At 35.4% G+C, this 27,801-nt stretch overlaps 1 protein-coding gene across 1 annotated transcript in view; it reads right to left on the bottom strand.

Moving 5' to 3' along the window:
* Positions 1-27,801, bottom strand: part of Mdfic (MyoD family inhibitor domain containing) — a 76,904-nt gene that overhangs the window by 35,903 nt on the left and 13,200 nt on the right. The window contains 1 exon segment of the mRNA XM_048337620.1: positions 21,899-22,021. Within this exon segment, the coding sequence (XP_048193577.1) occupies positions 21,899-22,021 (123 nt within the window).

Genomic DNA, 27,801 nt, shown 5'->3' with positions numbered 1-27,801 from the left:
TTTATTTCCTAGTCCAGTACTGTGCTTTGGTTTACACTGAGGCCGTCTCATTCCTCCTTCACCAGTCATCAAGTAGGTTTAAGCTACAAGCTGAAAAATTAGAAGATGCTACATTCAAATTTGATTTAGGCAAAATTATTTCAGACAAAAGAAAAAATCCACCATCACCTTGACGTCCGGGAACAGCATGACACTGATTCTAGGATTATTTGAATGTGACTTGAGTTGTATCTCATGAAGAAAGATAAAGCACATGTTTGTCCAGGGAGGAGGGAATCTCATTAAGGATAAACAACATGAAATCATGTGCTTGGAAATAAAGAAAAAGAGTATCTTCTTCTATACCACTGCATAAAGGAACGCAAGTCAGTCAAGATCAGAACCAGAAAAGAGATTGATGCTGTGTCTCACCATCAATCCTTTTGCTTCATAACAAAATAGATATTACTGAGACTGGGACTTCACTGATACAAACTTCTGAAAAAAAATAAAGTGTCTTGAATTACATACATTTTGTGAAGAAACATTGACAAGTCTGGACATTTACTGACTTTCTTTGATACAACAGGGAGTTCCTTAAAAATAAAATTCCACATTCTTAGAATAAAGTCAACCTTATCAGCTACATACATACTGACAAAGATCCTTGTACAATGTTCAGCACCCAGTGGACACCCACTGGAAATTAACTGATGATGATGAATTATACTAGCTTTTAAGCTGTCATTTGATCCCAGCATATCACAACCATACTGAATAAATCAAGCAACAGTTTGGTACTCAGCACCATTAGAAACTTCACCCGTCACCTTCACGAGTCTAGGGAATTGCTATAAAAGCATAATATGAGGATGGCAGAAATGTGGTGTGAATTCAAGAAATTCTATTATAACAAGGGAACTTGGGGTTCAGATACAGGTATCAAAAAATGTGTAGCAAAATATATCTAAAATGCTAGTTAAGTTGCCTTTCTAAAAACAGAATGAGAGAAGTCAGTGCAGGTTGTGTTCTTTCCCTTATAAGAAAATAAACTTAATATGCAATAAAACTGGAATCTTCTTGAAAATAGGACAGTAGAAAGGCAAAGGAACTTCCAGATTGTAGATAATAGAATGAAGTAGTGAGAACTGTAGATTATTTACAGAACATTTAAGAAGTAAAATATGTTTCTGCTAACACAAAATAAATCAAGATAAAAGCAAATTCCATGAATATAAGCTTGCAAGAGCTTAAATAGAGATCTCAACTCTCAAAGTTCATTGACAAATATGTAGTACAGGAGGGCTTCAATAAATCCTCTTAAAATATGGCTTGTGGCAGAGAAACTTTTGTGCTTTAGTTCTAATGACTAAAACTCTCATTATAGATGATGATATACTTTAGAACTGAAAACAAAATTCTAAGAATCAGCTTAAAGATTGACCAGGTTCAAATAACCACAGTCAATCCCTACAGACGCTCCTGGGAATTTTACTTCATGGAGAAGTCATAAGAAGGGCTTGAAGAGGGGAATGGTATAGAGTTCAAAGGTATGTCATGTACTTAGAATGCTCAAGGCACTGGGTTCAGTCTCCAACACACACACAGAAAATAAATACCATACAAACTTCTCATCCTCTATATGTGAACAGTAGAGTCTTGTTGACATATAGGGGAAAATTCACAATTTGTAAATAATAAGATAAATACTTCTTTTATTAAGGGGAAGGATTGGGTTGGATAGAGAAGAATACTTAAATGGGTGACATTGATCAAGATGCATTGTTCTTAACTGATTGGTGGAATGATACCACTTTTGTGCAACTATTTAAATAAAAAATACATTAAAATACTATTTTCCTATATTAAGTCCTCTTATGCTGAGATCCAAAATGACCTCTGTCCTCTGTAGATTCTTTAAATATTTGGAATCCAACTTGGGAAATGTCAACTCTACATCTTAGTTTTCAATAATTTAAGACACACTGAGTGAGGAGAAAGAAAATATCATTTGAGATGCAGCATAAGAAAACAGGTAATAAACAACCATGTTGGCATCCTCATGTAAGTTTCTTCTCCTTTTACCATTAAAAATCAGTAAGTGCATCAGAAAAACTTTGGCTGCAAACTGAATGCACAAAACCATTATAGCTGTTTGTTATTGAACACTACCCACCACACACTAAGGATGAAGAATATCACAAGGAACAACTTTACAGACCTTGCTCTCATAGACCTCGACCTTAAGGATACTTATTATTATTGAGAATAACCAGAAACCCAAAAATAAAGTTGTTCTAGCACTACTAATTTCATAGCTTAATCTCACTAGACACAAGGTCTCCAAAACACAGAAAAAAAAATTGTATTTAAACCATATCACCCACTAAGACATCAGAACAAGCACAAAGCAAGCAAACCCTCCCTCAAGACAAACTCATCAAACAGCACTGGAAAGACCACTGACACTCACAAAACCTCCCATATTTGGAGAGAGGGGTTTTACTTTAAAATATGGAACACTACCCTTTATCTTTCACAATTTGAAGAAATAACTGTTACAAAAAATAAAAAAAACTTATTAAAATTGATTTACAAAATTTGCTACAAAATATCGCGTTTTTGAAATTCTGTAATTTTGTCAAATTTATTTATTGCCATAAATCTCATACTAATGCATCAATATTAGAACATTTATCTGTAATCTAACAGATGACAAGAAGCCATAAATAATAGCTACAATTAATAAAAACTTGAAACAGCACAATATGTCAGTACTGGAAGATAAACAGTTGAGTGGAAATATGAACTATGAACAGAACTGTGCTTTCTTTTTTTTTTTTTTTTTTTTTTTTTTTTTTTTTTGGCCAGTCCTGGGCCTTGGACTCAGGGCCTGAGCACTGTCCCTGGCTTCTTCCCGCTCAAGGCTAGCACTTTGCCACTTGAGCCACAGCGCCACTTCTGGCCGTTTTCTGTATATGTGGTGCTGGGGAATCGAACCTAGGGCCTCGTGTATCCGAGGCAGGCACTCTTGCCACTAGGCTATGTCCCCAGCCCAGAACTGTGCTTTCTTTGATACAGTCTTCTCCCAAATACTTATTGTTCATCTAGTATACAGTTCTTTTTGCAATTTAATTTTATTGTCAAAGTGATGTATAGAGGGATTAGTTACATATGTAGTGAGTACATTTCTTGTTAAACTTGTTACCCCCTCCCTCCTGTAGGACTAACATATACTAATTATTACTAATGATACTATATAGTTCTAACACTAGTTAAACAGAGGTTAAGAAAAAGATATTAAATGTAGAAATAAATAAAATATACAATTATGGTACTGTCCAAAAGGAAAAGTACTACTGTTAACAATATTTTTCCCAAAAAAGAACTAGAAATATTTTAATATAGGTAGCTACAAATAGCATTTTGACAGAGATCTGAAGGGCAAAGGGCTTTACAAAGAGGAGGACTAAGAGTTTCATGACATACTCACAGCATATTCAAGGCCCTGGGGACCTGACAGGATGAAAGGCCAGGATGACTGGGAATTGAACATCCTGATATATGTGTTTGGACAGTCATGGGGCTTGAAATTGCAGATTGGGCACTGTCTCTGAGCTCTTCTGTTCCAGGCTATTACTCTAGCAATTTGAGCCACAGTGCCACTTCCCGTTTTCTGGCGGTTAATTGGAGATAAGAGTATCACTGATTTTCCTGCCCAGGCTGATTTTGAACTGTAATCCTTAGATCTCGACCTCCCAAATACCCAGGATTACAAGCATAAGCAACCAGCATCTGGCTAATACATACACACACACACACACACACACACACACTCATATGTATGTGTGTGTGTGTGTATATATATATATATATATTTATATATTAGAGAGAGAGAGAGAAATAAAAAACATGAACAAATATACAAGAAAAGTAATCAAATATGCTTCCAAATAATTTTTGGCAATATTCTTCCAGAAACCGTGCTTTTTATTTAATCATATAAGCTACCATCATAATAAATTATTCACAAGACCACTCTCAGGATAACTGACCAGAATTTGCCTTTGATTTGATTTAAGACAATTCCAATATGAGGCTTTCAGGAAGTGATATAAAGTCATCAAGTCTATCTAAAGTGTAAACTACAGCAACCGATTGGAATATGAGGAAACATTTATAGGAGTTTTATACTTTAATTACTTTACAAAAAAGAAAGACATAAATTTGTTCTCTGAAATAGATCTATCTGTATATATTGAAATTCACTATGGTTGTTATGTTAGAGAGAATATCAGGAATGATTTGTTGTTCTTTATTAATGAAATTCAAGGCTGTAAGAGCACTGTGACTTTGCTCTTAAAAATCTATTCAGATTTTACTTACACATTTATAACTTAGTTGTCACTTCCACATATAAGAAAAAACATACAACCTTTGTCTCTCTAGACCTGATTTACTTAGCATAATTTTTCTCAGGTCCATCCATTTATTTGCAAATGATGGGATATCATTCTTCCTAATGGATGAGTAAAATTCCATTGTGTGTGTGTGTGTGTGTGTGTGTGTGTGTGTGTGTGTGTGTGTATAACTTTTTCTCGACTTTTTACTAGTTCACTGGGGGACATGTGGGCTTTGACATGCCTTGGCTATGATGAACATAGCCATTAACATGGCTCTATGGTTGTATAAATGCAAAAGTAAACACATACAGAGTTGTATACACATTTGTATCCACAAATGTATCCCCAAAGTATGGCATTTACAAGAATTCAAAGAGTGTAATTCCTTCAAAAAATTAACACATAGTCTAACAAAATGAATTCCAGAATACTGGCACTTTCAAGGTGCTGGGGGGTGGGGGGAGGGCGGTGATCAAAGAAGTACAGTACACAAATGAAAAAAAGAAGGCCAGGGGAGAATGCAATCACAATAGTCAAAGCATATTCCACTAAAGTAAGAAAATTGAGGGGGTTAGGATCTTGAGGGAAAAAAATGATGATTAAACAAAGGGTGATAGTGATCAAGATTCACTGTATTTATATACTGATTTGTTCAATGGTATCTCCTTTGTTCAATAACTTAAGGACAATACAAATATGAATTAAAATTATTCAGATTTTAGAAATGGGGTTATTACTGTGGTTTGTATTTATCTTCATAGTAGTTCTCAAGCTTTCTTCAACTCTATGTTTATTTGAGCAATGTATTGGGTAATATTTTGTATGATTGAAAAACATATCTTTCTCCTGGGGTTCTCATAACTCTTGCTCTAGAGAACCATAATTCTCATAATGGGCCACAAGTGGCTAGAATGCTGACAAAGAATGATTTTTTTTTATCATAAAGCCAAACTCCTGGAGGAGCACTAATGAACAATTTGATGGTGAACTGAATAAGTTTCTGTATCTAGGGCCTTAAAATTCATATTACTTTCTAGTAATTATTTTCCATTAATATGGCTTTTCAAATCCCATATTGTGGTTTACAAATTGTAAGAGTTACTATATATTCTCAATGATAATTAAAGAACTGAAGTCCTGGTTCTGCCAGGATAGCTAAGGATACCCAGGTGTTCTTGAATAAATTCTTTATCATTTTTATTTTCCATTTATCAACAGAGAAATCAGGTTGGACACAGTTGTTAAGAGGCACCTTCCTTTCTTCAACATTTTAAAGAGCACAGATTTGTGGTTCATTGTCCACTTGCAAGGAAACAATGAAAGCAATCAGAAAAGAATCAACATAAGGACCCACTTCACGTGGGCCTCCTAATTTAGTCCAGGCCATCTAAATAATACTTAGATGCTTAACAATATCAACACAATTATAAAAATTTTCTTATTTTCCTAGAGAAAAATGTAAGAAAAGTAGACAGCATAACACCTTAGGTAGAAATAATTGTAAAAAGCAAGGGGAACCTACGGAAATACTAATAATAAATAGTTTTATATGTCCTGACAAGAGCTATCGGCAGAGTAAGTCCTATTCTTTCTCTAATCACCCAGATGTCAGGAGTTCTGGGAAGCTACTAATGAGGATGGCAACCAACAGGAGGTGAGATTAAATGCCTTCCCTTTTTAAATTTTCCAATTGGAAAACTACTGCAAAAAAAGAATATGAAAATAAACACTTTTTTAAAATCTGGTTCATTCCATGTGGTTCATGACCATCAATGCCTACATGGGGAAAGAGGTTACGGCTATGAGCACTGTAATAGAGGAGAAGGCAGGAGAAGACCATCCTTATCCTTCAGGTAACTTTCACATAGTGCTCTAGTATGCACTGCTCTGCCATTTGTTGGGCTCCCTGCTGCACAATCATGTGAATGATGGAGGAAGGGGAGGCCTGATGGTCTAAACCTTAGACAAGTCCAAAGTTTACTCCAGCTTACAAGATCCCTGAAACCACCAAATATTGAGTCCTTTGGGATCATACTGACACACATTATGGCTTCTTAGTACTAGGATATCAGTTGTAATTTTTCTCGATCACCTTGCAGAAAGTTCTTAATATTTCTGATCCACTACTGTTCTCTCATGTATTTCTTCTGTCCTTAAGTGTATGTTTCAAAAACCCCCCATGAATTTACTACCATTCAAATACAATTTCTTAAAATTAATTTGACCTACATGTTAAACAAAATAGGTTTATTTCTTGAAAAATACAAATTTGGCAAAATTAATCCTTACTAAATCTTAGTGGTTGATATGTGCTTAGTTGGTGGCACATATGTGTTTATTTTTCTCTTTGAATTATTTCAATAGTTTGTGACATTTTGGATGGGAAATTAATCTTAGAGAAGTCTTCATTCAGGGCAGAACTAATTTTTTAACACTTCATAGTATTTTTTCAGTACATTTATGTGGGTTTTTAGGATCATATGAAAGAGGTTTGAGTATGCCTCTGGTGGATATTCAGTGATAGAGAGGACATAGTGCTAAAATATTTCTCTCTGGATTTCTGCTTTAGCATCTCCTGATATGCTCAAAAACTCAGAAGAGCTTCTGTCCTTGCAATGGCATAGCTCAAGATTACCCTACACTTTTTCCTTTAAGCCAATTATTGGCCACTCTCATCATTATTTGTAATTAATAACCACTTAAATTTTGATGATTAAATACTTACATTTAGACTTTCATGGTTGCCCCCCTCACCAATTCTAAAAGGTAATGATGGAAGAGATTTACTTTCAAGGATATTTCAAAGGTACAGAAGTTGAACCTGAGAGACAATGTCTCTCATTAAAAAAAAAAAAAAAAAAAAGAAAAGAAAAGAAAAGGGCCTTCTTTCTGAATTAGACTGGAAATCCCAGGACTCCATGAACCTCAATTCCTATACATTCACACTTTCTCTAGTTCATGGTAGTACTTACTGCCTGCTTCTTTACCATGTTCTCATTCCTATCAACAAAGGCAAGTTTTCAGCCATTATTTCATTTTTACATTTCCTCCAGATGTTTGTGATTATTATTATTACTTTGTCTATTTAGAATTGGGAATGAGGCAATTACACATACATCATCTATACCTTCCCTATATTGCAAACAAACATGCTGTATTTGTATCTGTCTTCACTGACACCTACAGTTTCTCTCAAAGTCTCCATTCAAAATTACTAATGGTATGGGAGATTTCAGCAAATCATTCCCAAAGCCAAAGCATGGCAGAGTAGACTGTGGAGGTTAGAGATGGCTGAAAACTCTCTTAGGTAAGGCAGTCTTGAGGAGGTTTTATAAGAGTAGGTTTGCTGAATAATCTTCTTTGTGACATTTCCAAAAGGAATATATATGTGCCAAAATTATATGCTAGGAATATGTTTAAGATCATGATGTATATGGTAAGAAGTGTTTTCCCCCAAAGAAACTACACAAATGCCATCAACTTTGTATGAACATGAAAACTAGCAAACAAAACAAAACAAAACAAAAAACACATTACTGTTCCTTTAATTAAAAAAAAACACAAAAGCCTAAAACAATCTTCAAATGACTTAAAATTATCTTTGCCCCACCCCCCAAGAAATGCTATTCTAGGATTACAAACTATCAATTTTTCAACTCACTGTAATTTAGTGTTGCACATACTAAAATAGACACTACATTGGGTCATTATTACTGACAAAGGTATAATCGTCCTACTCTTCAGACAAAGCTACAAAGTTCTAATTCTCAGAGCTTAGCTATCTGATTTTATTTTGAGGCCTGAAAGGGAGGGTCAGGGCTTTTGTTCGCTTTTAGCTAAACAAAACAAAACAAAAAACTCTCTGGCAAATAAACATTCTCAGAAATATATTGTTAATGGACATTAAGTATGTCCTCCATGAACTGTACCATTTGATGTCATCAGAAAAAAACAAACTAAATTGAAGACTCCTTCCCAAGAAGTATTCAACAAACCCTTCATTTTCTTCAGCTTCGTGAGAAGGAAATAATCACAAACCCAAGGTGTATCAAACTTTGCAAACCTGAGAAAGATGAGGGCTGATTTCTCAGAAAGATATTGAAGATAATGATGGTAACTAACGGGACTGGGATATAGCTCAGTGGCAAAGCGCTTGCCTAGCAAATGCAACGTCCTGGGTTTGATCACCAGTACCAAAAAAAAAAAAAAAAAAAAAAAAGATGGTAACTAACCCCAGTTTAAAAGTGTAGACTTCAAGAAAGATATGTAACAAACATAAAACCAAGTATTTACTTTTCGCATCTTAAACAAAATTGAAAAACTGAAATATGTTCACAAAGTCTTATATTCTTTGCACTGTGTAGCCTAACTCATTTCCACAGTAAAACAGACCTTTGAAGGAACTTATTCCAACTGAAAATGATTGAATGCATGAACAGAAATAATTTAGAATAGTTATTTCTGGTAATAAAGCAGCTCCTTCCACACAGGCCATTTCTCACTTTTACTTAACAAACACATTATAGATTATAGCCCACCAACTCTCTCTCTCAATATGTTTATTTTACAATTCTGTTTCTTACTGTGTGAATGCTGATTTTTCTGTGCTATGCCCATTGTTCAGTGTTTTACAAAAGAATAAAACTTGATAATTAAATATCTAAGCCCTATTTAATTCTTTAATATTGTGATACAGATTATTCCTATACAAGCAAATGATAATTGTTGGTTTACTGGTGACAAACAATGGTGCCAGAAGTTACACAGAAGTAATGTTTTCCACAGTAGACCTATAAATACTTGCTATTCTCCTCATTTTTGTAACTATTCTAAATAAGCAAATTATAAACTTTTATGTAATAAAAATGGTTTAAAACTTCCCCTAATAAATCTTCACAGTCTTATGCTATATTTCCATACCATTGAAAGAAATAGCTGATATTGCACAAAATTTTGAACTATACTGTTCTCCAAAGTATATGCTTCATCAGCAATTTACTTTAACATCCACATCTTCCTTTCAAAGGGAATTGAAACTAATTATGTATTGTCCCAAATGCTCAGATACCACTGATATCATATAAATTCATATATTACGCAAAAGGAAGATCATTTTTAACTTATTAACATCACTCAGGTAAACTATATCTCTATTGTAAGAACCTTTGCTTTAGTCCAAAAACACACACTAGCTGTAATAGGGTAATACTCTTTTCAATAGAACTATAAACACTTGATTAAAAGACCACTTAGTCCAGATATTTTTAACTGAAAATCTATTTCTCATTCAACACAGAGTATCAAAGGAAGATGAAAGAAGCAGGTATGTGTAATTCTTCAGAAATATAGATAAAATAATTTTCATCCTTAAAATTTTACTCATACATAAGATAAACTAGGATTATTTTTCTTTAATGCATCAAGAATATGCAGATAGTCAAATAATTACTATGATTAAATCAAAAAGGTCTGAAGTTCTTTTATTGTCCCACTTAACAAGCCTACAAGTACAAATTAAGTAGTTCTTTCCAATACTATCAAACCTTATATAAAATTGCTGCATCTCTTAAGAAAACAATTTTCTAAAGGAGTAAGAGGTACCAATAGAAGCCACTAAAGCTCTCCTAAATCTTTCTCCTATTGGCTCCTATGCATCATTAAACATAAAAACAAACCACTTTCCAAGTAACAACAACAAATCTTCTAGATGTTCAAGTAAGTGCCTAGTGTTCAGATTTTTCTAGGGTAGCATATTCAATTGAAAATCTTAATCTGTTGCACATTGCAATTATCCAGGGAATTTATAGATGTCTAAATCCAATTCCTAAGTTGTTCTGAGGTGATTGGATTAGAATGGGACCTGGATATCAATGTGTTCTTTACACTCACATGAGGAATTGAGAACCACTATTTCCTATAGAGGTATGTAATCACGGAATCTTATTCTTACCCCAGCATGCATCTTCAGCTTTCCCTATCATGATTTCTTTTTGCTGCCTATGAAAAATGCCTATCATCTGACCACACAAAGAATGAACAAAATGCCAAGACTCTCATACTTTGGAAAGAAACCAAGTTCTGAAGACAATGAGTGAGTAAATAGTTCTAAGATAAAAGAAGCCTTTTCTCTAATATAGCAAGTTTACATTAAGGGATTGTCTAGAATTTATGGCAAGAAAGATGAAATTCTGGAGGACATTAACATATTGCAGTCTGTCCAGCTTTCTATTGATACAACGCAAATGCAGGATACAGCCACATCAATTAACAGTGGAAAAAGAGCAGTAATTTTCAACCAAGAAAGTGAACTAGAATTTTGGTCTTAGAACAATTATCTCAAATTACTTAAATGTAACTTCTAGAAGACATAAAATATGACAAAGTCCTTACTCTTCATTATGATCCTGTATGCCCATTTCAGAATATCTAAAGTAGGTATGCTAATATTCAAAATGTTGGTTTTGTGGCTCTGGGCAAGATGCTGGACTTTATCAGCTCAGTCTAATCTACATTACTAGGCAGGTAATATCCTACCTGCCTAATGAAGGTACCTATAGGAAAAAACATTATTGTAAAAAGCTGTAAAACTAACATTGTTAGTACTTCATACAATAATACCCATTAGCACGATTCGGATGAGTTTAGTGATACATGACAGTATTCTTAGGTGCTCAGAACTTAGAAGCAGGAAAATCAGTAATTGAAGGACAAAACAAAATCTCAAAAAAAAAAAAAAAAAACAGAACAAAATTGTTCAAGACATGGCTGTGGAATGGAAAAATTCACTCCTTAGGAAAATTAAATGGAATCAATCCACATTTTATGGCAAGTTGCTGCAGCTGTCAATCTCCTGCAGTGAAGCAATGTACTAGGAAAGTAAAAACTTTCATTTATTCAACAAGTAGTATGGAAGTAGTGAGAAAAAACTCTATGTATGATCCTGAGCTGAAGGTTCAGAAATCTTCTTACTGAATGAGACACCTATCCTGACCTTGAAAAGCCCTCAGTGTAGTGATGGAAATAGTCAGAGACCAGTGGTCTATAATTTTGATTCAATGACTTGGTGCAGGTAACATTATCCTGATGAAAACGAATTTTTACAGGCACTGCATTCTGGCTGGAGATCAAGAGGGTAACACAAATTAAGCTGAAAGAAAGCAAGAGCAACTAACATAATTTACCCATGGCAAAATTATTGGAAAGAAGTAGTCAAATATAAAACGAAGTTTATCTTATTCTTAAGCTCTATTATTCAAAATTCTTCACTGAAACTTTTGGTAGTCCTGAAATTATGCTAATTACTGCAGATGCATTTTAAGGCATGGAGACCTTAGACATGGAACTACCAAAGTAAATTACAAATACAGCAATGGCTAAGGAAAGAATTCCATATGAAATAAAAAATGCCTTTATTTTTTTCTTCCTGTTGATCCTGCTGCTAGAACTCAAGACCAGGGAGCTGTCCCTGAACTTTTTGCTCAAGGTTAGCCCTCTACCATGTTGAACCACAGTTCTACTTCTAGTTTTTAGGTGGTTGGTTAATTGGAGATAAGAGTCTCCAGGACTTTCCAGCTGGGGCTGGTTTCAAATCTTGATCCTCAGATGTCAGCCTCCTGAATACCTACAACTACAGGCGTATGCTACTAGCACCCAGCAGGAAATCTGCTTTTGGTGGGTTGGTTCTCAAAGGCTTCAGAACTGACAGGTCAGAAAAAAAGGCCTGATGTAGCCTCCACTTAAAACAGAACCCAGAGTTATCGGAATAAAAGGAAGGAAGCCAGTGTACCTATACAGGTAGAAAAGGGAAAAAGAGAAATAGCAAAAGAAGAAATTTCTAGCTGCAAGCATATGCTATCCAATGCTACAGAAAGAATTAACGATAGAAATGAGGCTCCTGGACTAAAATTAGGAAAAAGAATTTATCAATGCCAAGACTATTGGAGTAGCACAACAGAACATGAAGGGTCAAACATCAGCCATTTAGATCAGAAATGGAACCTGTTGCTTAGATAAAACCTAAAGCCTAGAATACAATTTAAGTCCTGATGAAAAAGATAATATTAAACTAGGAATAGGAGCAGGATGAGGAAAAGAAGGAGAAGAAGAAAAGGTTTAAAAGTAAAAAATCAATTAGAAGTTGAGAAGAGGAGCAGAAGAATAGCAACTGAAATTAGACAACATATATTTGTGCAAGAGTTAATCCTGAAAGACGCTGGAGTATCACACCTATAATCCTAGCTACTCAGGAGGCTGAGATCTGAAGATCACTGTTCAAAGCCAGGCCAGGTAAGACTCATATCCCCAACTATCAGAAAACTGGAAGTGGAGCTGTGGCTCAAAATCTATAGAATGCTATCCTTGAGCAAAAGAGCTAAGGGACAGCACCCGGGCCCCAAGTTCAAGTCCTAGGAGGCAATCCTTCATAAAAATTACTTTCTTTCTCTGTGATCCTCAGTCCTGGGAGTCTTTTATGAGATCTGTTAGTGTAGTGTCAGGGTTAGTCACAGGTATTTGGCATAGGGTTGTGGAATTTAGGGGCAAAAAGAGAAATCTTGGTAAATTCCAGATGACTGTGAACAAAAATCAAGGAAGTGAGATGTTCAGAAAGAAATGAATACAGCTAGTAGATTAAGCATCACTATTTTTTCAGGTGAAGAGCATGGAGAAACGAGAAAACACATTTCTGATTTTGAAATCTTGGATGAAACACATTTGGTGAAAATAAAGACCAAAGTATGTCCATATTGTATCTGTAAACATATACAGTTCTTAAAGAACTTGAGAATAGACGTTTCTATGCATGGTGGCACAGACCTTGTCATCCCAGATACTGGGGAGGTAGAAATAAGAGTGGTTTGAAACCAGTCATAGCAAGTTTCTACCTCAAATACAAACCTAGTGCCTTGGTATATGAATGGAAACCCAGTTTCTGGGAATCAGAAATACAAAGCTCATAAACAAAGCACCCATCTTTCCTGAAAACCAAACTAATAGCAAAAAGACTGGGGCATGTTCCTGTCTTCCATTCATAGCCCCTTATCCCCTAAAAAAATAAAACACAATATTCATTCAACAAAATGAGTAGAAACTATGACAGTGAAACACTGGGAAGTTGTGAAATTAAGAAAGTAATATAAGCTACTAGCTAGGGAGCACATTGGTTGAGTCTTAAGCAGAATAGGAGGCATGGTAACGTGGGATTCTTTCACATCACTGGTCTGGAGAACAGATGTCAGATAGTTTCAGATTAAATACACTGAAATAATAAGATTTTGTAGGCTAAAATTGTTCAATTAGTTTCTTAGTTCTTACAGTAAAAGTATTATTCAAATCCTTTCTAAAAAGATTTTGGTTTTAATGACTATATATTTTTTTACTTCATTGTCACATAATCTCTGAAATTTAAAATAAGTTATAATGTAAAGACTTAAAAGGTAAGTTATGTATGCATAAGTAAAAATACTAATGGCTTTGCTCTGTTTCTTTTAAAAGGGTAGAGACATAAAAATATCAACTACTTTAACTTGGCTAAAATAATATGTAATAATATAAGCTTGATTCTATACTTTCAATAATAAATGCATACATACAGAATTATTAGATTTGATAAGACCTTGACAATGTACTGGATATGGGAGAAGGGCAGATATAAGAATCTGAGGCACAGGAATAGCAAAAGAAAGGTAACTACCTGTAGTCACACAGCTAGTTGGGTATGCTGGTGTTGCTCACCTTTTGTGACTATGATAGCACTATAATGCTGAGGACAACCTACAAAGACTGGTACTATTAGTATACACTGTAGTACAGCTGTATAGTCACATTATACACACTGGCATGAATCAACTACTCATGACAATTTGAAATGTGGGAATTTTCATTTTTTCCTAATTCTTTTTTCCAATCCAAGTTCTCACACATTCTCAAGAGCCATGGAAAACGTATTTAATTAAATAATGCTCCAAAGCAAAACAAATTTCTCTACCCACTCTCTTCTGTGTTCCACTTAATGTAATTTTCACCCTCTAATATCACTATCTGAGTTTTAAAAGACACTTCTGTCTACTTTTCTGTATATTGTTGCCAAACCAAAGGAACCTGGAAAGAATGTAGTCTTTGATGAAAATCTGTAGTGTAGATTTCCCACCATCCTCCTCACTCTGGCCGGCCTTCACCCTCTGTCCTGAACCAGCAATGAAGCAAGCAAGAAGCAGGTGACACAACTATTGACTGCAGAGTAAACTGTCTGCATCTCTCAGAAGATTATTATAAAGTTCAAGTGCAGACATCCTACCTGTGTGATTTATCACCCAACATAACACAGTGCTTATGAACTATCAGCACTTCATCTTAAGGCGGCTGATTTTTATTTGGCTTCTAAGTTATATTTTAATTTCTAATCCCTCTAAATAATATCACAATATATCCTAAAAAAATACATGTATAAGTTTGCAGTGTTCGATTCATGAAGTCTGAGGTTTTAGAACTAAAATTATCTAGATCATAATATCTGCGGTCTTGATCACCAAGTGTTATTTATTTTTTCAGTGGTTAGAATGTTTTAGTTGATTTCTAAGCTAGTTCTCAGGCCTCAGCATTTCCCAGGAGCTTGAAGAATTCCTTAAAGAGAGAGAAATAAATTTGGTGCCCTCAATGAGCCCTCCCAAACCACCATGTGCACTTTAATACCATCTTACCCCCACCCCTCAGTGAAAGATCAAGAGTTTAGGAATATCAGGAAGAAATTGAAAACCTTGGACCAAAAAACAAAGAGAAAAAAGTAATACAGACAAAAATCAAATCAAATATCCTGTTTTATCATAAGAAAAAAAGCTAAGGATGGCAGAATAGCAATAGTTAGAATAGCAATGAAAATAAAATAACAAAAGATGGTGTGTTTTACACTAAACAAAGTACTTAAAGAGCAACAGGACTGAGAGGAAATAGCATACAAAAACAAGAATGAACAAATAAACAAAAAGCAACAAGATCATTTGTCTGGGGAAAAGGAAAAGAACACATTAAAAACTTCTGCTTTAGCCAGGTGCTACTCAGGGGGCTGAGATATAAGGATCATGGTTCAAAGTCAGCCCAGGCAGAAAAATGCCTGTGAGATTCTTATCTCCAATGAGGCACTCAAACACTGGAAGTGGAGCTGTGGTAGAGCACAAACCTGCCTAGGCCATGAGTTCAAGTCCCATGACTGACAAAACACACACATACACACACACACAGACTTCTGCTTTCATAAGCACAAAGCAATCTCTATTCTTTACATTCTGCAAATTGGTCTATATACATCATGTCATTTCACAACTCATTAACATGCTATTTGGAGCTCAGGATATTGTAGATTTAAGTATCAAATGTCTCAACAAAACTTGCCCAGTGTAATCCAAGTCTTTCTAAACATGAAACCATAATGAAAAAGGGAAACAAAATCTTGATAGTTATACTTGAGCTCAATGGTAATAATAATGTAAAATTCACTCATTAAGCATTTACACACTTAATCCTATCCTAATTAAACATGTATTATGCATTTTCTTATAGATTCTTCAAAACAGCATAAAGAGGCATGTACTATTAACAACTCTAACTTCCAAATTATAAATTAGAATTGACAGTGTTTAGAGTTGACACCAATAGCAAAGATATAGCCAAAGTCTGAACCTTGATAGCTTGGTTCCATTGACACATGGCCTTTAGATGCCCCAAACAAAGGATGGACAGTTGTTCTTTAAAATCTCTAGGAAAGAATCAAGGATCAAATAACTCTACAGAAAAATTGCATCAGGAAACTTGATTTCCACCCAAAACCACAACTAAATGGCTTCCTTTAACCAAAGAGATATACAAAAATGACAAATGGCTAATAATGAGCTAACCAATCTTGAAAGCAAAGTATTTGATTTTAAAGTAATTGATGGTTGAAAATTCCATTGCAGAATACTAATCAAATTGTTTAAACTATAGTCTCAACACCATTAGGGCTACATATTGAAAATCAGGAAAATTTTCCAAAAGTCAAATGTAGAAGGAAAAGACAATTAACAAGGTTTAAGTACTGGAATAAAATGATCCAGATACTGTTATAAAACATCAATAAAAATGAAATATTTGAAAAAGAAAATCCCAGCCTGCCTAAAATAGAAAGGATAATAAAACTTATATCAACCAGTTTTCACTCGATGGTATTATTTGGGAACCTGTTTATAGTCCCTTTTATAGATAGCGAACGCTACAGAAACTAAATAATATTTGCTAACAAGTGCATTCAAACAGGGGAGGCACAGAAGAAAATTAAATCTAAGCCTCCCTGTGCTCTTGACTTGACATAAAAGCTCTGAGTATATAAATAGTGCACCTGAGTATATGCTTTTGTTTTAATGTTTTATATAAAGACAGTACTCTTTAAAGTGGTAAAATGGTATATTCACTAAAGGGTGATCAGTGCGAAGTTGGCAAAGACAAGGAAAAATAATAATAGAGTTTCTAATAACAGACTCTTGATTTTGAGAGGAAATTCAGATGGTGCCAAAAATAGTAACAAGATGAGCAAAAAGTCTGGGTACAGCAGCAGGGGAAAGAGGAAAAGTAGATGAGTGTGAATGAGAAAGAGAGAAACAGAGAGACAAGCACGTTTGCATTCTGTTGCCAATTAGGTGCTTATTATTATGAGAGTTAAAAACTCTTCAGAATGAATAAATGGGTTAAATAGAATGGGGATTACCATTTAAGTAGAGCATTCTAACTTTGCTTCAGATCCTGGGAATTCTATAAAAATCACAAAGGAGAGAATTAGATGAACAAAATAGTTTAATTTAATGGGAAATTTATTTCAGAAGAGAAGCTAAGGAAAATTTCTGGAGTTAAGTAATGACATTTAGAATTAGGAGACATTTATGTAAAAGGAATGTCCAAGGATAAAGTTAAGTAATAAGAATTTTCAGAAAGACCTAGAAAAATTGGAGATAGAGACCTAAGGCACTTTACAAAGATGAACAAAGGAAAATGTAAGCTCTTTATAGGAAATAATTAGGATAGTAGAATTTGACCTAGATTAAAGCAAAATATTACACATTACTGAGTATAGGCACAGGACACACACACACACACACACACACACACACACACACACACACACACACACTCCTTGCTACCTTTAGGCTCCAGAGACTGAGATCAAAACGTTACTAATCTAATTAAAACATGAAATGTTGCCTATTGTCCATTATCATTTTATGCATATTATGGGTTAAGTAGAAAAATTAATATTAATTGGGGGTGTCACTTCATGGTAATATTTATTTTACTAAGTCATAGGAACAATTATCATTAAAACAAAGCATTACAAAAGGCATCACTTAAAATTATATACAGCGCTGCATAACACTAACGGAAAAAGCCCAATCCTTAGCTAGTGCTCTCATAAAAAGAAGTTGGATGAACTCTCAAATTCGATCTCTATTTCAGAAATGAAATTACATTCTAAAACATTTCTCAGAATATGAAAGGCTAATTAAATTGTAAATAGAATTTAAAAAATATATAAACAAACCAAAAATGAAACTTTCCAATTATAAAATTTCCCCAGTAAACTTCTATTGTGTTTTAAATTCATTATTAATTTGATTTGAATCTTACCCAACCAAAGTGCCTACAATTTTATTCTTTTAAATTTAAATTTCATAATGAAGAGGAGAGCAATGTACATTCCCTCACCAGATTGTGTGTGGCCTATTTATTAGCCATGTTTCATTCCATATGGATTTGCTCTCTGTATTTATTACTTCCAGAAAGGACTATCTCTAATAACTTAGCAACTCTGGGGTATCCAATTTGAAATGCAAACCTGAGCAGTCACAGTACCTCAGATCTGCCACCTGCAATGGTTGTAGAAGGACAAGGAAAGACAGACTTCTGTGAGGAACATGAACCAACTGTGATCCACAAATGGGTAATCCACGGAGCTTTGAGTGAAAGTTCATGGAATAATTTGGAAGTTATTCGCAGCTCAAATCTCATTTATGATGCCTGAGAATACACCCTTTAATTAGAATGCATTTCTAAAGCAGCCACTCCCATGCACTTCCAGAGCTCAGTTCTTCTCAGCAAAGTACAAAGAGAGCCCCATCACATGGACAGTGAACAGGCTCCTGTAAATTACTCCTTAAATTTCCAACCAAGAAGGAAGCAGACATCTGAGACCCAGTAGCTGGGTCTGTTCAAGAACAGATAAAGAAACCATATTCCACAGAGCTACTCTCCTTCACTTGTAGCATGTGCAGCTGAGCTGTTTCATGGAAGCCTAGAAAAAAGAGTGGGTTGTACATGTGAAAATATTCCCACACCCCAGCCAGCCTCCTTTTTCTTATGATCCCTCCATCCAGCCAACCTCACAGGACAGTGGGAACACTAACATCAATTCTGTGAGAGCCAGCTGTCCTCCTCTTTCATGGTGTTCTGAGAACCACACAAGAATCCTGGAACAGGAGCCATGTCTAGGCCTGACTCACCACAGATGTTCCCCATCTCTTCCATGTAGCTCTGAGGCATTCCATTCTCTCTTGCCAAGGACTGCCTTTTGTTATTACTGAGGATTTATTTCTCCCTACCCCCACTCCTCAATGTATTCTATGGCTGCAACAAAAAAGAAAACACACGTATCTCTTCTGACTTCAGTATTAAGAGAAAGCCAAGTACTCTGTAGGGAAGACCAAAGAAGGAAATTTAGGTGGCTACAGAGTTCATTGTCTGAGAGCTAGACTAGAAGTCACTACCATAATACCAAACTTTCAATTGTTACCCAGAATTGAGTCAGGTTTAATGATCATATAAAGAATTCTGTTTCTACTCATCTAGATCTCTTACTTATTTTTTCTTTTTTACTTGTTTTCCAGTAGATCCAAACAAGCCATCTTGGTCTAGAAAAGTGTAGTCAGAAAAAGAAGAGTTTAAGAATGTGTAATCCAAATGCAGTCAGAGGTCACCCACAAATACATGGAAATGCTTACCAGCTCATGTTTCCTGCCTGAGTGGCATTATTGTCTTGGCCTATTATCTGTGATATAGCCACTAATCAGTCAGTGTTCCCAGCAGTCCTCTGAGAAATGGTGAGAAATATCCCTATTTCTGCATTCTTTCAGGGCACATTAGTAGGAAACTAGACATTTGTTTCCAAATGCTCCAGTGTCTGATGGCACAGACGGCACCATTATCTTCCAAAGAAACCTATATCCTTCAATATTTTTGATCAGTGTCCACTTAAGCAGTATAGACAACCGAGTGATTCACTTGAAATCCATTCTCTTGAGCCTCATCAAACAGCACATACAGATTTAACACATTAGTCCAAACCTCCATACCTTTATGCAACAGGGATTGTACTTTTGTTTTTTGTTCTAAGAGATCTTATGCACATTTTCCTAGTGTGGGGTTGAAGTGGGGGGGGGGGGGTTAGGGAAATAAGTCAATTAACTAAAAGAAAAACTTAAAATTCTGTTATAACAAGGAGTGTGGTGAGGGGGAGAGACAGAGAGAGGCAGAGACACAGAGAGAATCAGAGAGAAAGAGACAGAGAATAGAGAGGCAGAGAGACAGAGAGGAAGAGAGACAGAGAGAGAGAGAGAGAGAGAGAGAGCAAGCACATTTTTGTTTCCCAAAAGTTGCAGTTAATACTGTTTTTCAGATCTCTTCTAGTGCTCATAAATTCTGGTTGCTAAGACTCACAGAAAATATGCCCCAGTGTCTTTAAACCCTGTTTCACAACAGCAGAGTCAATATTTATGTAAAAGATGACCAATGTATGTTTCAAGATAAATGTTTGCTTGAAAGGATGCTTATTTGATTCCTTGGGGGTGGGGGGAAACCTATATAAATCCTGTTGTTTACTAATTTCTGAGTTTAGTTTCCTTCTTTCCTGCTCCTTTCTCTAAGACAAAAGTGAAGAAAAAAATCAAAATAATTCCAAAATTGAGCTGGAACACATTCATTTATATGGTTTTTGTTTAAAAACTAGAAGTGCCCTTCAAAAACTGTCTTTACTGTTATTTTTTGTTATCTAATAAATCAGACACATCCTCTTTTTTTTTTAACTCAGTTTCATTTTTAGCTACGCACACAAGTTAACCATTATTGACAAGAAGGAATATTCCAAGTTTCAAAGTAAATGTAACATGTAGCACAAGCAAAGGTCTATATTATAAAGACCTGTGAGGTGCTGAATTAATTTTAAAGAAAACAACATCATATTCCCAGAATTGTGTTCTCCTCTATCTACTCAGTAAGACTGAGATTGAGCCCTGAGACTTACTATGAGTAAGAACTTCAAGTTCCAGCTATAATCACAGCTAGTAGAAAGGTAGAAATAGGAGGATTATAGTTTGAGGCTAGCCCAGAGGAGGGGGCAGGGAGTACGAGACCCTAGCTGAAAAATAACTAAAGTAAAAAGGCCTGAGGGTGTTGCTCAAGTCAAAAGTGCTTTGCCTAGGGGCTGGGGATATGGCCTAGTGGCAAGAGTGCCTGCCTCATATACATGAGGCCCTGGGTTCGATTCCCCAGCACCACATATACAGAAAATGGCCAGAAGTGGCGCTGTGGCTCAAGTGGCAGAGTGCTAGCCTTGAGCAAAAGGAAGCCAGGGACAGTGCTCAGGCCCTGAGTCCAAGGCCCAGGACTGGCCAAAAAAAAAAAAAAAAAAAAAAGTGCTTTGCCTAGCAAGTGTAAGGCCCAGAGTTCAAACCCCACTATGAAAGATTTATTCCTATACTCTTTCACAAATGTGGCATATTGCTGACCTTTACCACTACATTTGCTGTATGGAATAATTCACTATTCCAGTTCATCTGGTATCCACCTCAGGGAACACAGGGATGGGAACATAAGCTCCAGAGGGTCTCAAACAGAAACTCATACATTCCAAACAGCATATCCAAAGTACACAGGGCTGTCTCAGAGCATAGCAAAACAATACTGATGCAATCTTAGGAGAGAGAAAGTATCAAAACACACACACACACACACACACACACACACTCACACAAACACACATGATGGCCACAAGATACTCACTGTAAGAACAGATTTAGAAGTACTTAAAAGAAGAACAGGACCAGTAAGAGCATTTTCAAGTCAGAACTTATTGTCTTAAAGCTCCAAACTTCTTTTTATATGTTAAAGTGCGCACTTACAGTTGTCTGATTTCCACTGAGTGGATCTCCACTGAAAAAGAAGCTAAGTTTCGACTGAACTTCCCTGAGAATCAAGTCCAACATCTATCTACAGGTCAATCTTCCTTTCTAAGAAGTATAGAAGCTGACAGGTAGCGGTATTTATAGCCTAGTGCAATTTAAAGTACCATTGAAAGTACTTTCCTGTAAACTCTGTTAATTTACAGATTTGTAGCAGAAGTATACAAAGCACGATTGAGAGTACATTATCATAGGCATATGGTAAGAGCATATTATCATAATCACGTACTCCAAACACTCAAAATTTCTTTGAAAAATACTTACTTCTGACAAGTTCACCTTCTGAAGGATTTCCCCAAATGCATTGCTCTTGCATCTCTCCATGTGTGAAGTAGCTTTTGGTAGCTTGATTGGTATCTTTTTTAGTATCTTCATTATTACATTTTTCTAAATATAAAAAAGAATATACATTCATCATCATGGAATGTTACTTATTTTTCTCTATTTTTAGTTTTCAATTTTTTCCTAATGCTTCTAAATCTGTACTAACTTAAGGAAAGAGAGGGCAGAAAGGAAGGGAGGTTAGAGGGACAGAAGAAGGGAGGGAGGGAAGGAGGGAGGGAGGGAGGGAGGGAGGGAGGGAGGGAGGGAGGGAAGGAAGAAGGCAGGCAAGCAGGCTCTGGAAAATAGGAATACTTCGTGATTTCTAAAAAAAAATGGAAATATTTTGAAAAGTACAAATTAGAAAAAGAGGCAAGAATATTATGTGGAAACTCCAAAAGCAGATAGTTGGGTAAAGGTTCCAAACTATTGTTCTTAGGTAAAACATTGGGAGATAAGACTGGATAAGCTCAATTAGGTACACCATGTGTAATATCTCAATGTCAAAGTGAGAAAAGTCGGTACCTAATCCAAAAACAAGGTTATTAAGTAAAAATAGGCATTGAACATTTACGAAATAAATGCCTAAGCAAAGACACCTATTAGGAATAGCAATAAACTTGTGCACACCATTTCAATGAACTTGAAAAGCTATTTCAAAATAACAGACGTCTGGACTCCATCACCAATAATTCCACTTTAATTGGGGGAACAGGGTCTACACTCAGATGATTCCACTGTACTCTGAATCACTGATAGATAGACATTCAAGGAAGAGAACGGAGAAAGAGAAAATAAAAGGGAGACTTAGAGTTCGTTTACAAGTTCAGATGAGTTTACCTAACAAGATAGGAAAAGAAATAAACCAGAGGTTTGCATAAGGAAGATGAAGTTAGAGGTGACAGAATTCTTAGCATGGATGAGACTGGGACAAACTAGAGACCAGAAGAATATCAATTTGCTTACTATAAATTAGTACTTGTACACACACATACACATAGAGTACAGAGTCAGTGTTTAAGCATTGTACTAGGTGATGGGGATATAGGGGATTATGAGACATCAGCCAGGCCTTTGTGGAGCTTATAGTCTAGTTGATGAGTTAATGAGTTCAATACATTTAAATTTACAATCCAGTATAAAAGGTCATCTTTATAAACTAGATTACTGAAGTCTTCAAGTTAATGAGCTAAAAGGGTGAACATATTAAGAGAAAAGTACCAAGAAGTATCTGTACAATCCAGAAGGAGTTAGAGAAGTAGGATGATGTCACACCATGGAAGCAAAGAAAGGAAAGTCATTCAAACAGAAGTTGTTAGTCAACTGTGTTAACTTTTCCAGTGCAAGGAAAAAATTTCTACACAAGCAAAACTTTCACATGCATCATGGGGATTTCACAATTGAAAAGTTCTGCCATGAAACACATTTCAACACATGAAAATAGATGTACATGACCTGAGAACTAAATACAGAACCTAAGATCTCAGAAAAAAAAGTAAGGTCTTGAATTCTAATTATTTTTACAAAGCAAAATCATATTAGAACACTAGTAAAATATAAATTAAAAGCATACTAAAACAATATGTTCTAGATTTGGGTAATTGTTACACTACATTATCGTAGGGGAAAATGGAATCTTCGTGATATGTGTTAGCTTCAGTTAAAATCTTTACCCTCTTAAAAAACTCCAGAAATCTTTCCACTATTACAGTCAACTCAAGGCCTTACTGAGATTATCAACATGAGATTTTTATACAAGCTCACTAATGCAGATGAACTAGCTCATCAGCACAGTTCTACAAACTCATTGCTACTGTTATGTAGCTGACTGCCGCCAGGTGTCATGCTAGTAGCCTTGATTCAATTAGGAACTTTAATTGCAGCTGAATGAAATTAATTATATAATTTTGAGCTGTTCAAGTTTAATTCCATTAAAATTAATTCATGAAACCAAGGCATTATGAAGCATTGCTGACTAAAAGAAACTGGGTATGAATACAGCCTCTAGACACACTTGACTCATATTTGAATCATGTCCAATATTCAAGTGCTAAACACAGACCCTCTCGACTCTGTACTGAGTAAATGAAAATACCATGTGGTGCATATACACAATTTGCAATTATGTGATCTACTGCTGCGGGAAAAGAAAGTTCTTTTTTTTTCTTTTTTTTTTTTTTTTTGTTAAGCCAGTCCTGGGGCTTGAACTCAGGGCCTGAGCACTGTCCCTTGGCTTTTTGTGCTCAAGGCTATCACTCTAACACTTAAGCCACAGCAAATCACTACCTTTTTCTATATGTGTGGTGCTGAGGAATGGAACCCAGTGTTTCATGTGTATGAGGCAAGCTCTCTACCACTAGGCCATATTCCCAGCCAGAAAATAAAGTTCTTTAGACAACAAAATTTTTATTAAGAGACATTAGAATCATGTTTTATTGTAAGTTTCCTTATCTTGAAAATCCTGGAATCAACTGACTACAACTTTCAGTTAATTGAGTGAACTACAACTCATTGAGATGATACCAAGTCAGTTTCTAACGGCAGCAGATTTCTGTGTCAGTAACATAGGTTTATTGTGTCACTTGTGAACTCAGAAACAAAGAGCTCAGCCTTGACTTCAACAATTCCATTCCTGATATATAAAGTTTTGTCCCTGCAGTTCAGATACTATGTGTGTCTAAAGGACTTATTTCATATACAATCATGTGGATTCAGTAATAAATGAAACTATTTTGTATCTATCTGCATGATTTCTACATATAGAATCAACAGATTCTCCTTGGGACTGTAACATTTTTCTCTTAAAAGAGACCCACCAAACGGGGTGCCAGTGGCTCATGACTATAATCCTAGTTACTCAGGAGGCTGAGATTTAAGAATCATGGCTCAAAGCCAACCAGGGCAAATAAGTCCATGAGACTCTTATCTCCAGTTAACTATCAGAAAAGCCGTAAGTGGCACTGTGGCTCAAAGTGATAGAGCACTATCCTTAAGCTGAACTGCTCAGGGACAGTGCCCAGGCCCAGAGTTCAAGCCCTATGATAAAAAAAAAAAAGAGGGGGGCAGGGGCACCACATGTCAACATTGTTCCTCTTCTAAGTCAATGGTCTGTACATCAATTCTGGCTCTGAACTACCTGGCAAGCTCATTACACCTACAAATAAACAGGTCCAAATCTCAACCTCATTCACCAGGGATGATGTCATCTAGATGTGTGGCCATGTAGGAAAGGGCCTATGTATAAAGGCTCTTCAACAATACAAAATTTTGTGTGTATGCCAGTCCTAGGGCTTGAACTCAGGGCCTTGGCCATGTCCCCAAGCTTTTCACTCAAAGATAGTGCTTTACCAGTTGAACCACAGCTCCACTTCTGTCATTTGTGTCAGTAAGTTGGAGATTAAAAAAAAAAAAAACCTAATGAGCTGGCTTCCAACTATGATCCTCAGATCTGAGCCTCCTGAGTTGCTAGGATAATAGGCAAGAGCCACTGGTGCCTGGCTATACACACAAGTATTAGAAGGAAAAAAAAACAACTTAGAAGAGCCTACTGACATATATCTTGCTACTCATCTTCTAGTCACAGAATTCCAGGTAATCAGGAAGTAAAACGTTATCTAGTCATCTAATTAATAAGAGGCTTTTAGTACTGTTTCCACATCAAGATAACCATGAAAATATAATCCCTGATTTATTAATAATACTAATTAGTTCTGCTAATTGATGGGATAAAAGTATGTTCTTGGTATTATAATAATTGAAAGCACTTTAAAAATAGCACTTCACCAAAGGATAGCAGTCATATCTTCTCCCAAAGGCCACCTGCCATATTCCAGTATGCTTACAATGGACAGAAAAGTAAAGGAGAATCTTTGGCTAAGAACATAAATTAGGTCCTGGCAACAAATATTCCAGCTGGGGATGCCAAACACACATACATGAAATAATGAAGCCACTCAAAAAACAGAGGGTAATAAAATATGCCCTGAGTCATAATTCTGGCTCAAAGGCTAACCAGCTGTGAGAGCAGGTCAGGGCCTCATTCTCCACATCTTTGTTGGGAAAGAAGGTTATTGAACTACAAAATTACCGAAACATTTCTAAACTCTCAAATTCTGCAGCTCTGACTTTTCACAGAAATAAACAATAGAGCCCAAATCTTCTATACATGCTGAGTGGTGCTTGAACAAATCATAGAAAGGATTGTGTAAGGTATTGGATTTGAGATCATTCTCAAAGAAAGTGCCAAGTATGAATTAAGCCAGAGAAAAAGTCAAAGGGAAAAAATAAAGGTTCTAAATGATCAGTTTAAATAAAATATGTTCCACTCAGAAATGACTATCTATCTTACATGATCAATGACCTTTTATTTTGTATTTTTGTAGAAAAAGAGTACTTACAGTGAGAAGTAGTCCTCTCAGATCTTGAGAATGACAAAGATTCAAGTAAATAGATTTTCCATTTAAAATTTATCTAGCTGGCATTATTCAAATTTAAAACCTTCAGAGAGTTACACATTTCAAATTGTTGGAGAATCAAATAAAAGAATGGTTAAAAAAAGAATGGTTGTTAAGGAGAGAAAATTATAAGAATATTAAATAAGTCAAATAATCATTTAAGTATATTAAAATATATTTAAGTATGTTGGAACATATAGTATTATATAAGCCATTTAATATTCACTCAATTGTCATGTAGGTGTTAGGTATGTTTTAAATAAACAAAGATGAAAAATGCTTCCTTTGGATGAAAGAAAAAAGATGAACTTATAATTACAGTCCTGTTTTAGCATTTCTACAGTTCAGATACTTGAATACTTCCTGATAAATGTATACATTCCTTTAGGGTCTAGGAGGCAGAAATATTACCCCCAAATTGTACTCTGCTGCCCTTAAATCAGCATGCATGGGACCACCATGATACGGATTCTGGGAAAGTTCGACTTTGTCAGATTCTTCATCTTTCAAATGGGATATCAACTGTACCCAGCTCATGTGGTAGATGTAGAAATAAATGGAATCATACCAAGAAGGAAGCTTCCCGATGTAAGCACTTCCTGCCTCACAGCAAGGGCTCATTCACATTTGCTACTATTACACTCTTATTACAATAAGCATCCTCAAAAACTTGCTATGAGTATGTCACAGGGAAGCAGTGGAAGTATCCATTTTGTAATCCCTATATGAAAAACCACACAAGAATTGTCTTCCAGATTGAATAAGGAAAAGCACTGATTTCTCTGTCTCCCTGAATAATTATGTTTAATCTCCTGTGGACAACATAATTCTAGTAGGAAAATTGTTTTCTTTTTCATTCAAATTTATTACCATAATTGAACAATGGGGTATAACATGACAGTCTATAGGTCTACATTCTGATTTGGATCTCATATTTGGATCCCATATTTGGATCTCCCAGGCTGCCTGTTTTAATATTTTCTTTAAATGTACTCTCATATGCCACCTCTAATATCCTACCAAAGAAGGCAAAGGTGTGTATAAACTCACAAACCACACATCAATGTATTTTCTACTTGTTATTCCTATTTTATTTGGTTTCTAAGTAAAAGACTATATAATGAAGGCCCTTGGAAGCAATCTTTATGAACTTCATAGAAATCATTGTAGAATATGTTAATTCAGTAAGCAGTAAGCATCTCTCCTGGTACCTCAATTTGGGACTTTCATAGGTTAAGTCTCATACATTCTAATTAAATATTTGTTGATAATCAATGATGGCTATCATCTATACTATATTTGTATAGCTACTACTCAAAAATCTCCATTCATAACCTTTTTTATCTATGAGCATGATTACATTAAATAACTTTATATTTATTCTTCCTTTCA

Source organism: Perognathus longimembris, chromosome 2 (assembly GCF_023159225.1).
Source record: "Perognathus longimembris pacificus isolate PPM17 chromosome 2, ASM2315922v1, whole genome shotgun sequence".
Lineage (NCBI taxonomy): Eukaryota > Metazoa > Chordata > Mammalia > Rodentia > Heteromyidae > Perognathus > Perognathus longimembris.
This window is presented reverse-complemented; position numbering and strand designations above follow the sequence as displayed.